Genomic DNA, 13,165 nt, shown 5'->3' with positions numbered 1-13,165 from the left:
ACTATTAAAATCTAATACATGGATAATAAAGAAAATACCTAGAGGAGCTAGAAGCGCTGTAGCAAACAAACTTGCCTCAACCATCGTTGATTGTGTAGACCAAAACGATCTCAGCACTTGGAAGAAACTTTTCATTTTCGCTTTCTACCACCTTAAAATTCCAAAAGAGCGTGCTGCAACTTCAATCACAAACATAATCAAAAATAACCTCAATGATTCACATGCGCCCGAAACACCTCCTGTTACAGCCAAAAGGCCGAAACCTAAGTTTGATTTGGCTAAAAGGATAATATCTAAAATATCAGACTTTGATACAAGAGGCGCCTTAAGATTATTAACTTCAGATGATACGTTGGCACCTTCCAATGAAGCAACATTTCACTGCCTGGTGAACAAGCACCCGGCTCCATGGTTCAGAAAGCCACCAATAATTTTGCGTCCGGCTCAGCGTCTGGGATAGATGGGATTTCCCCTCAACATCTAAAAGACTTAATCTCGAGATCTGCCGGTGAAGCAGGATCTTTTCTTTTGAGTCAGATCACGAAATTGATGAATCTCATCCTTAACGGAAGAGTAAATCAAGAGGTGTGTCCATACCTGTTTGGAGCTAACCTCTGCGCCCTAAAGAAGACGGACGGGGGAATCAGACCAATTGCCATCGGCAGTGTTTTCAGACGTTTGGCATCAAAGTTAGTAGTGTCCTCAATCTACAATCAATGTTCTCAGTATCTACAGCCTCATCAACTGGGATTTGCAACACCAAAAGGAAGTGAAGCTATCATTCAAGCCACTCGAACATTTATACATGCTTAAAAAAAATCGAACAAGGTCATTCTAAAAATCGATTACAAAAATGCCTTTAACTCAGTTGAACGTGACATTATTTTAAAGGAAGTTAAACAAATTATTCCTCAATATTATCCATATTTTTGGCAAAGCTATGCAAATCCATCAACTTTATTTTACAAAGAAAGGATAATATCCTCATGTGTAGGAGTTAAGCAAGGCAATCCAGCTGGTCCGATGCTATTTAGTCTAGCAATATACCCAATTGACCTTTCTCTTTCTTCAGAGCTAAATGTCTTCTACCTTGATGACGGAACTCTTGGAGGATCATCACAAACCGTGTTGGAAGATATAAAGAAGTTGATTACAAATTCAGAGAAAATAGGTCTACAAATAAACCCACAAAAATGTGAACTTTTCTTCAATTCAAAAAAAAATCGACCCTAAAATTGTATCTGAATTTTCAAACATATTACCCGGAATACGAATAGTGAAAAATAATGAGATCTCATTGCTGGGTTCACCACTACACGAAGAAGGAATCGAATACCATTTCGAGAAACACCTGAATGATCTCAAAAGAATATCTTTCCGATTAGAAAGTTTACCAGCCCACATTTCTTTCTTTTTGCTCAAAAATTGCTTTGGCATTCCTAAACAAACCTACTTTCTCCGAACAGTTCCAACATGGGTCAATCCCTCCAGACTTCTACAAATGGATCACATACTGAAGAAAGCGTTACAATCAACAATAAATTTTAATATCAACGAAACGCAATGGACTCAAGCTAGCCTTCCCATCCGAGTCGGTGGTTTAGGCATAAGAAAGGCTTCAGACCTATGCCTTCCTGCCTTCATTTCCTCTTGCCACGGAGCGTTGCCACTCGTTTCCAAAATTATAAAGTATCCAGTTGACGAAGTGGGAATAAGCCACTTGGCAGAGGCTTTGGAAATTTGGAAAGGCATTTACGATGGAAAACCCCCGGTTTTAAAAGTGTCACAGAAACAATGGGATCAAATTATTGTAAATGAGGTAATCGAAAACGAAATAGTCGCTGAAAACAGCATTGAAAGTGCACGCATCAAAGCTTTAAGAGAGAAGGAATCAGGAGCATGGCTACAGTCAACCCCATCTATAAAAATAGGAACATTCTTGGATGACAACTTTTTCAAAATCTGCATAGGTTTGCGCTGAGGCCTGAATATCTGCCATGAATTTATTTGCACCTGCAACAATAAGATGGACAAGAAAGGTCTTCATGCTTTGAGCTGCAACAAAAGTGGAGGAAAATTTGCACGTCATAGCAAATTAAACAACATAATCAAAAGAACTCTTGCAAGCATCGACTTTCCGAGTATATTAGAACCTCCAGGAATGTTCAGGAACGATGGTAAACGGCCAGACGGAATAACATTAATTCCGTGGAAAAAGGGTCTAAGATTAGTCTGGGATGTCACATGTGTGGATACGTTTGCTCCATCTTATCTACAATCCACAAGTATAAAAGCAGGGAGTGCAGCGGAAGCGGCTTGTTCACGCAAACACTCAAAATACTCTAAACTTAAAGAAGACTATCATTTTATAGCCTTTGCTACTGAAACAACAGGTGTCTTTAGCAAAGAAGCAATTGATTTTTTGAAGGAACTAGGAGCAAGTCTGACAGCAAAAACAGGAGACCCTAGAAGCTATCAATTTTTACTGCAACGTATAAGCATAGCCATACAAAAATTCAATGCTGTCAGTATTTTGAGTTCCTCCCCTTCTTCCCATAAACTTGAAGAAATTTTTTACCTCAGATAGAACACTTTAATCAGGCATAAGGAGAACACGCGTCAAATTAGATTAATAATTATTGTAAAAACTGGAATCGACTTGAAAATATTGCATGTATTCTGATTATAATTTTAAATTCTTAACAGACATAATACATTGTTATCAATTCTTTATATTTCTTTTAACATATATTAACTAAAATTTCTTAAATTGTTTTATACAATGTTAATATACATGTGAAATCAAAAATTGTTAACATTTTATGTTTAATACATGGAAATATTCATAAGTTGTAAAATCATTATCATATTGTTAATAAATGTAACTGAAATAAAAATTTAGAGACTTCGCCTGGATTACTTTACACCGTACACTCTACGGGAAAATTACATTACCAAAATTCGGGGAACGATTCCTTATACCAAATGAACAGAGGCAGATCTGAAGGTAAAACTGGAGGGGGGGTGCAACCAGAACCCAGACTATAGTAGGTATATTATGAGCAGTCGTTGTTTCAGAAAAAAAGTTCCGGGAGGGCACACTTAGTATTCTGGGGGGGGCACTGCAAGTATTATTCTATTTATTATTATATTATAGACGTATTATTTTGGTCTTCTCCGGGGGTACTCTTAGAGCGCCGGGGGGGCAGTGCCCCCAAAAAACATGTCTGGAAGAAACACTGATTATGAGTTGACTATAAACTTTAAAAAATATATATATTTAAATAACTTCAATTATTTTTGTTGCTCGTAAAGCTGGGGGCCTATGCCCTCCCGGCCCCAGGCTAGATCCGCCTCAGCAAATTAAAGAAAAATATACAGGGTGCGGCACGTAAAACCGGCCCGTCGTAATATTCTGGTATATTGTGTTTTTGGCAACACTTAAATAATCTACCTTCCTACCAAGAGATGGCGTGTCGAGGTTGGGTCGACTTAAGTGACCTGCAGCAGTCACGTGCAGCCGCAGACAGTGAAACTTGTCGAAACCAGTTGAGAAAAAGGCCTCGTTGTGTTAAGCCGGGTGAGTGTCAGTGTGTGATAATGTTTACACCAGAGAGGACAATCAGCAAAGGCTTGTGGCCTCCTCGGTCACCAGACTTATCCACGTGTGACTTTTACTTATGGGGACTGTTAAAGGGAAAAGTATACGAAACAATTCCACACACAATTGAAGAACTCAAGACCAGGGTCGAGGATGTCACCAATAGCATTACAACACAAGAACTGACAAGGGTATATATGAATCTCCTCAATCGTGCTCACATGTGTGTTGAAGTGGGCGGAGGACACTTTCAGCACCTGCTGTGAAGGCTGCTGTGAAGGTGAGTAGTCATATTCAATACATTACATTTCATTTATGTGTTGTAGTTAATCATATTCAATACATTACATTTCATTTATGTGTTGTAGTTAATCATATTCAATACATTACATTTCATTTTATGTGTTCACTTTACGGGCCGGTTTTACGTGCCGCACCCTGTATCTTATGAACCAGCAGTCTCATTTCAGATTTTGCTAGCGGGGGTGAGAGCAAAGATACTCCATCGATAAAGATAGAATTTCAGGTTTATATTAGTATTTTACTATCAAACATATTAAATCAAACATACATACAGTCAGGGCCGGATCCAGGATTGTCTGAGAGGGTGCACCAATAATTCCGAAAATAACCAATCACACTGAAACTCCTCAAAGTGACATGTGACAATATTCTTTACCCTTGACAACGCTGATGCACAGAACGGAGGTGGGGAGGGGAGTATTTTAAAGAGGGTCGCAAGTGTTATGCAGCAAAAATGTTCTCTCCTTCTGACTTCCGTTTTCTTCCTTACTTGAGAAATGTTGCATTGTTTTGCTTGGTGAATCCTTTTCCTTCAACCTTTAGAAAATCGACTTAAAAGTATTGCTTTTGCAAAGCTCTGATTTCTTTTAAACCCCAAACGGAAACATGATGACAGAAAGTTTCGGAAAATGTTGCTTTTTTCACAGCTAGTTTCTCATTTTAGATAGTGTATATTTACAACGAAGGGGGTGCATGTGCACCGGTGCACCCCCCTAAATCCGGCCCTGCATACAGTATAAGTCTACTTCAAACTCAGGGGAAGGGATTACCTTTTACTCGTTTCTTATGACGCCGCTCTCTCTCTATATATATATAAAGAAGACGCATCTTTTTAGGTTTATGAGTTACCGACACCGTGCCACAAAAAGTTTGAAACACTAACTCAAATCACAAGGTGCGGCAGTCAATGACACGATTTGGTAACACTGAATATAGTGTTGTTGTCACATGTTTCCTGTCACTTGCAACACTTGTTTAGTTGTTTTATCATGTAGTTATGATGGAATGATGCACAACGAGCATTCACTGTTAAAGCGTGTTACAAGTTACAAGTTTTCGTATAAAAAATTACAAAAATAATGACAGTTATGTGGACGTACAATGTGCATTTCAGCAACATTTTAATATTTCACATAAAGATTCAGTGCTATTTGCTCATGCCATCAAAACACTTGTTAAAATTAAAAACTGGAGAAATAGGTTCTTCACTGAAGAAAAGAGCTGACAAATAATGCGTATACAAACACCAGACAGTATTGCAAATGAAATATATTTTACTGAAAAATCGTACCCAAAAGACAATATTAAAGTCGTTTCGTAAGTTTTCAACCTTGAAATGCTTATTTTAAAATCGCGAAATGTTGACGTAAATTGTAAGAATTCTATTTTTATTTAATGCAAATTTTATCAACATGGTATATTTTTTAAAACATTTCCTTATGGCGTATTTATAATTGGCTGATTAGCTGCCAAACTCTAGTATTAGGGATTGTAAAATTGTAAGTTGAAAAGTTGTATTTTATATTAGGTGTAAAGAATAAAACGTTCGTAAAGAAAATTAGAAAGTAGTAGTTTGTGCACTGTTAAAAATAATTTCTTAAATTTGAGAAACCGTTTCTTATCTGTGCACCAAGACAATATTTTCTTAGAAATGAGATTTGGCAATTCTCATTCATAAGGAAAATAACAGTATATTTTCTCATTTCTCTTTATACAATATCATCTACTTTTCTTCATTTCTCATTAATGAGAGTTTCAAACTCTTGTTTCTAAGAAAAGATATTCTCGGTGCACAGATAAGAAACGGTTTCTCAGATTTAAGAAAGTATTTTTAACAGTGTGGCAATGCCGAGATCGATATTATTGAGAGCTCATTAATAGTGTTTTGGTTGTAGGTTACTGGAAATATGTAATTATTTATAATTATAGAATGATAAATACTACATGAGAATTTTGTCCAAAATACTGATTAAGGGGGCAGTCTGCTAAATATTTTTCAAAAGCTAACAATTTTTCTTTTGTCTATTTTTCGTAAGTGAAAAGAGATAATGAAATGTAATTTACTACAATAATAGATAGTTTTATTCTACACCCGAAAATACGAATCAGAAGAATTTTCAGTGTTGCCATCCATAGAAATCACAGCGTGACCAGAATTTGGCTTATCCAAAAATCTAGGTTGAGGCAGCGACTAGAAAAATGAACTCAACGATAATTGATAACTTATTATCTTTTCTTGTTATGTTCCTTGTTAACTACATTTTAAATAATATTTGTATTTATTTTGTAATAACTTCTTTATTTTTTAATAGCTTACGCAAGTTATTACAAAATAAATAGAAATGTGATTTAAAAAGTAGTTAACAAGGAACCAAGACAAGATGATAAGTCATCAATTACCGTAGAGTTCATTTTTATAGCCGCTGCCTTAACCTAGATTTTTGGGTAATTTAAATTCTGGTCACACTGTGTTTTCTATGCATGGCAACACTGAAAATTCTTCGGATTGGTATTTTCTGGTGTATAATAATATTATCTACTATTGTGGTAAGTTACATTTCATTATCTCTTTTCACTTACGAAAAATGGGCAAAAGAAAAATTGTTAGCTTTTGAAAAATATTTAGTAGTCTGCCCCATTAAGATATAGAAATTTTTCTCGTGTGTAATTCTGTAGAGTAAGTTACATGTTGTGAATACGATGGACTAATATTTACTGAAAAATAAGGCGAATATATGAGACTTTGTGTTCTGGAGTTTTCCATAGTTGGTACTCACAGTATTTAAAGATAATGTCTCTAGAAGTTATACTCTTCAAGTATAAACGTGACTGAAACGAATTCAAAAACTATAAAGAAACTAAAACATGTTTCCATCTACATATTAATGTTGATAAACCATGGTAGCTATATTATAACCAAACTTGTAATTATTCCGATATATATTATCAACTAAAACTTGTTATATAAGTATCGTACGAATTTAAAACATTTATATTTACTTGTAATTAGACCTTGTGCTAATTTGTCCAAATTTTTAGAACTGCTGAAGTTAAGTCCGTTATTCTTTGAGTTACAAATATTGAAAAACTGATTTCCGAATTTATTTCAATTTTTTAGCTAAAAAATGTCATGTTTTTCGACTTATTTTCTTCATTATTTTACTTTCGTTATTTAATTTGCTACTTACCAGTATAAAATAACTTGCAATACTAAATTCAACAAGAAAATATAAAGTAACCAACCTTATATATTCCGACAGTAGTGAAGACTTGAGTCAGCGGCAATGAATGTGATGACGTCACTGAGCCTCTACTGGCCCGAGGTCTTCCTAAACCCAAATCTTGAACCTAAATCCATAGAGATCATAAAATAAATTAGAAAAAATGTAAATTAAGGTTTATTTACTATAGAACATTTGAATCCTTGTATTATACCAAGTTTTGATTACAAAGAACATTTTATAAATATATATGTATCTTCAAATACCGTACTTCGAAACACTGAGTTTACAATTGTGTCCAAACAAACAGCAACATTATTGGGAACATTAGAGGTAAATAATATTGGTAACAAAGTTTCTAAGACACATAAAATACTCAGACACCATTTGTTGCGCACATTTTCGTAATCGAGGGCCAAGTCTCTTTCTCGTCTCGATAATCTCGAATTAAATTATGTAAAATTTAAAATGTATAAATTAGTATTATCTCACAGCCTCTAACTTCCTCTATTATTTCTTCCCTTCATTCTTGATTGCAGCATTATCATAGACCGCGTATTTCTTCGTATATAAGTGTCTTATGGTCGTGCCTTCTGCGAGTGTTGTTTATCCTCATTGAATGTTGTTTATCAAAATAAAATATTTCAGTTTAACGTCCCACGTTTATACTCGTTGACTAAGGAAGACTAGGGATGCGCACGAGACGAGTCGAGACAGGATTTTCCTGACAAAATTCGAGTCGAAACACGGCTCTTTCAATAGAGAAATATACATTTTTCGAGTCGAGACATCATTTTTAAAGCACATTTTCGAGACGAGGCAGCCACAAATCTTGTCTCGTGCGCATTCCTAAGGAAGACGATGATTAAGCCAAGTGAATGATGGAATAACTGGTGGAGTGAGAAAGTGGGAGAAACGAAAATATCCCAAGAAAATCCACGGACATGATGTTGTTCGCCACAAACGTACTTGGCCGGGGATCGAGCCAGAGACCTCACATACCGGAGGTAAGCACTGTTCCTCTGAGCCACCTGAGTCACCTCTCCCACCGAGAAACCTGCAGGGGTTTCGCTCCGAAGGCGTGTACTAGTCCGATGCCCAAGAAGAAGGACCCGCGGGGATCTCATATTAATATTCGACTTGAGATGGAGAACAATTTGTCATTTACTTGAAATGTAAAGAGAATATTTATAGATATTATTAAATTAATTCATTTCTTTCCTGTGCGACTTTGAAGGTGTCATATTTTGTTCAAATTGAAAACTGTATTCCAAAAGGAAATCAATTGCTATAACCTAATACTACTCGAAATATGTGAAAAGTAATCAATTCTGCAATGCATCTTTGAATAAGGGTTGGGCTATTTAAAAAGTCTGCAAAAGTTTAGTTTTACATATTTCCTGTATCTAAAGAAGTTATTTTGAATACTGGGCTAAACATGCATTAATAAATTTTATTTATCTTTAGTTTTTCGACCAAAAGAAACATATTAAACACAGCAGATTGATTTTAAAGTATACAATATCTAACTCATTTGTGCAATTTCTTAAAATGTCCACCTTTTGCGAAACTGAGACATGTAACTTTTTGATAAAATTAGAGCGGCGATTATTTAGTCGGTGAGGCGTCTACCTACTAACAGTCAGCGCAGTTCCATCCTTGATGGCAATGGTCTGAACCAATTCTACTCTGGTCTAAACGTCGTTCTGGGGTTTACCCAACCTATGTCAAGGGGATATCTGGGAAATGTGGAGCATAGGTGACCAGAGCATGCTGCTGAGCATTGACATCTCTTCCTCTCAATACCGAGGTTATGGAAACGTACAGTCATACCTTCACCATGCTTATGAGCATTTGGTCTGCTCGGAATTAAGAGCATACCTTACATTTAATTTAACAAAAGTGAGTATTTTGTTTTGAATACATCTATTGAATTTATAAACTAAATTCTACATTATGCATCTGTTCTGAATTGAAACTATTGAATTAAAGATGAACATTAGATATTGCATATTGAACATTAACACTTTCAATATCATTAACACTTTTGCTGCTTCATAAATGTAGAAAAGTATTTTCAGAAGTGAAGTAATACTAATTTAACTTTTTAATATAAACATCTAGCTGTAGATAAATGCTTACTTTTTTAGATTCTTTGTAGCATTTTATTGGTTAGTTTTTTTTCTTTTTCTTTTACCTTTGTAAAAAGGAAATATTAATATATAGTTTGTTACATGTTTTTAATGTAAAGTGCTGAATCTTGATATTTCAAACCAATTTCATGGTTTAATTCGATGCTCTTCCTCTTTCCATGCTGTTCCTACTGTATTCCAATCTAAAGATTTTACCCGTTTCAAATAAAATCTGGTGCCTTTTTTATACTAACGGTTGCAATAAAAGAACAAGAAAGTTTTAAATAAGTCTTTCCCTGTAGAATCCCTGAACTGTGTAAGGACATATGTTGGGAATTGAAATCTTATGTGTTTGCTTCACAGAATTAAGTTTCAGAATGTATTGGCTAGATACTCTTTGAGTACATATGTAAAATGGCTAGAAAGAGAATAAAATAATATATTAAAACATATTTCAAAATTATGTGCCCTTTAAAATACTGGTATTTGTTCCTCCTTTTTTTTTCCTGTACACGCCTAAACTGCAGTCATCCAGGATCAAACGTTCGACTAACTTAGAAACTCAACGAATTTTGAGTATAGGAAATTTCAGTAATTCCTTTTATCACCATTCGAGGCAAGACCGAGACTTTCTGAATTAGACTTTGCTTCGTCTTAAATTACAAGTGTCTGTCTCGATCTCGGTCTCCGTATTTATAAACACGACGGATGTTGTCTTGATTTATAAAAACTCGTCTCAATCCCAGTCTCATCTAGAATTTGCGTTACGAGACCGAGACTATTCTCGGTCTCGGTACAATAATTATCTGGACCCGGTTGCGTGATCTGTAATACAATTCTTTGGAGACGACATAGCGTAGTGGGGACGGCTTTGTTTGTTTGTTTGTTTGTTTGTTTATTGAAGTTTATTGTTCCTTTTCAGAAACGAAGCTATATGAGATGTTGACAAAGTTCAAGGTGGAATCCGAACCATCGAAATGTGTTTAATGGTCTCCTACCGGAAATTGAACTCGAAACCCTGTGCATCAAAGGCGCGTGCGCGCTAGCCACTGGACTAGCGGGAAGAGCTGCGACTGGCTTATACTGTGAGAGCTGATCTTGCATAATGGCTTGTGTATCTACTAACTGAATCGAATTCAAACTCCGATTATAGTTCGGAGCCCACATTAACAGCACGCCCTGTTCTTCATAATCTAAATGTTTCATAAGGACGCAAAAACACAAAAGCTCAACTCAACTCAACATTTAGCAGAACTCTTACACAATCTACATGGACTTCCCACTCGGACGACATGATCCACGCATTTGATACGTCTCGAGTACTCTCGTGGCCAAGCGGTTAGCGTACGCGCCTTTGGCGTGGGATACCCTGGTTCGATTCCCGGAGGGAGTTCATGTGGTTCGGATTCCACGTTAAACTGTAGACTCACGCCTCATATAGCCTTGATGCTGAACGGGACGCTAAACTCAAAATCAAACCATTTGATACGTCCCGATTTTATCCATACCACAGTTGTGATCTGTATATCTAATGCAAATTACCTCATTTTGTTACGTTTAAAATTGATCTATTTGTCTTTTTTCTTTCTTTCTTTTTTTTTTTTTTTGTTTGTTTGTTTAGCGTCATATACTGAAACTTTGCTTTCATCTGTCTACATAGAGCTGATATTATCAGCTCGATGGAGACAGATGAAAGCAAGGTGATATTATCAGAGATGTGGCTAAGGAATTAAGCAGCATTTGTAGTAATTTTCTGGATGAATTATGTGAGATACTTAATGTGAATTAAATTCTTCTGGCAAAGAAATAAGATAAAACGTGGATATGAATCACGTAGATCTGAATGTTATTAAGACACCCACGGAGAACGTAATTTATCGAAGTAATTCAATGTTTGTTCCTAGTTGGAGAGAGAGAGAGAGAGAAAGCAATGATCATCAATTATTTGGCAAGTAGGAATAGAGAGGAGAGATCTTACTTCAATTTTGCGGCGTCTCAAACACCAAAATTTAACGCAGAGATAATCCTCCAAAATCATGCATTGAAATAGTTACAAAAATATAAAAAATGTATTTTTTCATGCTCAATTTGTAAAGATTATTATGTGATTGAAGTATCATTAATATATACGTAATTAATAATATAAATTTTATGTTCGTTTAGTTTAAATGATATGCTCGATATAAAAATGCAATTTAAGAAAACTTTTTTTTTTTATTTATTCAACATAACAGGCTCTAGGCTCAGTTAGAGTGTTGTTCCTTACCAATACATTTACCCACAGTTATATATATATATATATATATAGGGTGTCCGGAATCGGACTGACGGTTTTTAAAAGTATGATTTTAATATGGTCAGAGGTATAGAAGAAGAAAAAACATACATTTTAAAGGAGAACTCAAAATGTTTATTTGGTCTTACAAGTCATTCTAACTCAGTGTAACTTCACGTGAGTTCCATTTGAAACTCTTACAATATCTAGCCTGAACTCAATATCTCTCCACGTATTCTGTAACATCTGAGGTGTTACTGAAGCAATCGCGTTACTAATACAGTTCTTTAGTTCATCAAGGTTACGCACCTTTTCACCAGAATACACAAGGTCTTTCACATACCCCCACAAGAAGAAGTCCAGTGGGGTAACATCAGGAGAGCGTGGAGGCCACCTAATTGGCCCATCGAATCCTATCCAACAGTCAGTAAATTCAGTATCAAGGTACTCCCTCAATTGTAGGCTCCAATGTGGCGGGGCACCATTCAATTGGAATATCACTTTAGGTTGTAAATGTTGTAAGTGGAACAGCAAAGTGTTGAAGCATGTCTAAGAACACATGTCCTGTTATGGTTTGATCTATGAGAAAGATGGGGTCTATACTGCATTATGTGTTGAAGGACACTATACATTCAATTTGGGACTGTCTCTAGAATGTTCTATGTACGTATGTGGATTCTCAGATCCCCATACCCTAACATTGTGTCTATTAACACAGCCAGACAAGTGAAAAGTTGCCTTATCAGAGAAAACAACGTTCAATAGGAAATTATAGTCATAATCAATCCAGTCCAGAATTTTAGTAGCAAATGCTGCTCTCGTGGCTTATCGTTGGGCTTATTCCTTGCAACAATTGCACCTTATACTCACGTAAACGTAATTGTTTATGTACCATATCGTGCACTGTTGACTTTAGAATTGCCAATTGCTTGCTCGCTGCGCGAATTGACTTCCTCGAGCTACGTGAGAAACACCTCCTTATTGCTTCCACATTTTCTTCTGACACACGCGATTTACCACCGCTGTGTTGTTTCACTACACTCCCCGTTGATGAAAATTGATCCTTCCACGCCTGGATACTGTTGCGTGATGGAGGATCCTTGTGGTAAACACGTCGACAGTTTCGTTGAACTTGAACAACACTTTTTGTCTGCAAACCACCACACGAATTACGCCTTTTCGACTGCCGACGCCATTTCTGTTTATCATCGATACTGGCGCCGTCACCGGTAGTTGTTCAAGTATGAAAATTTGCTGAACAAAACTTTTTGAGTCTTTCTTCAATATGAATGTTTTTTCTTCTGTATTTTTGACTACACACTTTTAAAAACCGTCAGTTCCATTTTCATTGTCACATATATTTTTAAGTCTGTTCTTATATACTGTCTCCGACATTCCAAAAATATCTATAACAGATATTCTTTCAATTTTATTGTAGGAAACACTCATCCTCCATATAGGAGACTTAGCGATGATGTTTGTTCTTTCCTTTTTCTAGTACTACTATTTCCTACGCGAGTTTTACCTGACAGGATATGCAATTACACCTTCGAAATAAGATCGGAACAATTTTACCATGTAGTAATTTGTGTAAAAATAAAAGATCCGTATGTTCTCTCCGATGTTTCAAAAT

General features: G+C 35.9%; 1 protein-coding gene across 1 annotated transcript in view; it reads right to left on the bottom strand.

Annotated features, from left to right (window-relative positions):
• The window catches only part of LOC145672492 (atrial natriuretic peptide receptor 1), a 177,352-nt gene that overhangs the window by 71,418 nt on the left and 92,769 nt on the right, over window positions 1-13,165 (bottom strand). Inside the window, exon 9 of the mRNA XM_081741655.1 lies at window positions 7,148-7,252. Within this exon, the coding sequence (XP_081597781.1) occupies window positions 7,148-7,252 (105 nt within the window). The remainder of the gene's footprint in view (window positions 1-7,147; window positions 7,253-13,165) is intronic.

The sequence above is a fragment of the Thermobia domestica genome, chromosome 16 (assembly GCF_964235325.1).
Source record: "Thermobia domestica chromosome 16, izTheDome1.hap1.1, whole genome shotgun sequence".
NCBI classification, from domain to species: Eukaryota; Metazoa; Arthropoda; class Insecta; order Zygentoma; family Lepismatidae; genus Thermobia; species Thermobia domestica.
Note: the sequence above shows the minus strand (reverse complement) of the source record. Positions and strands in the feature narration are given on the sequence as shown.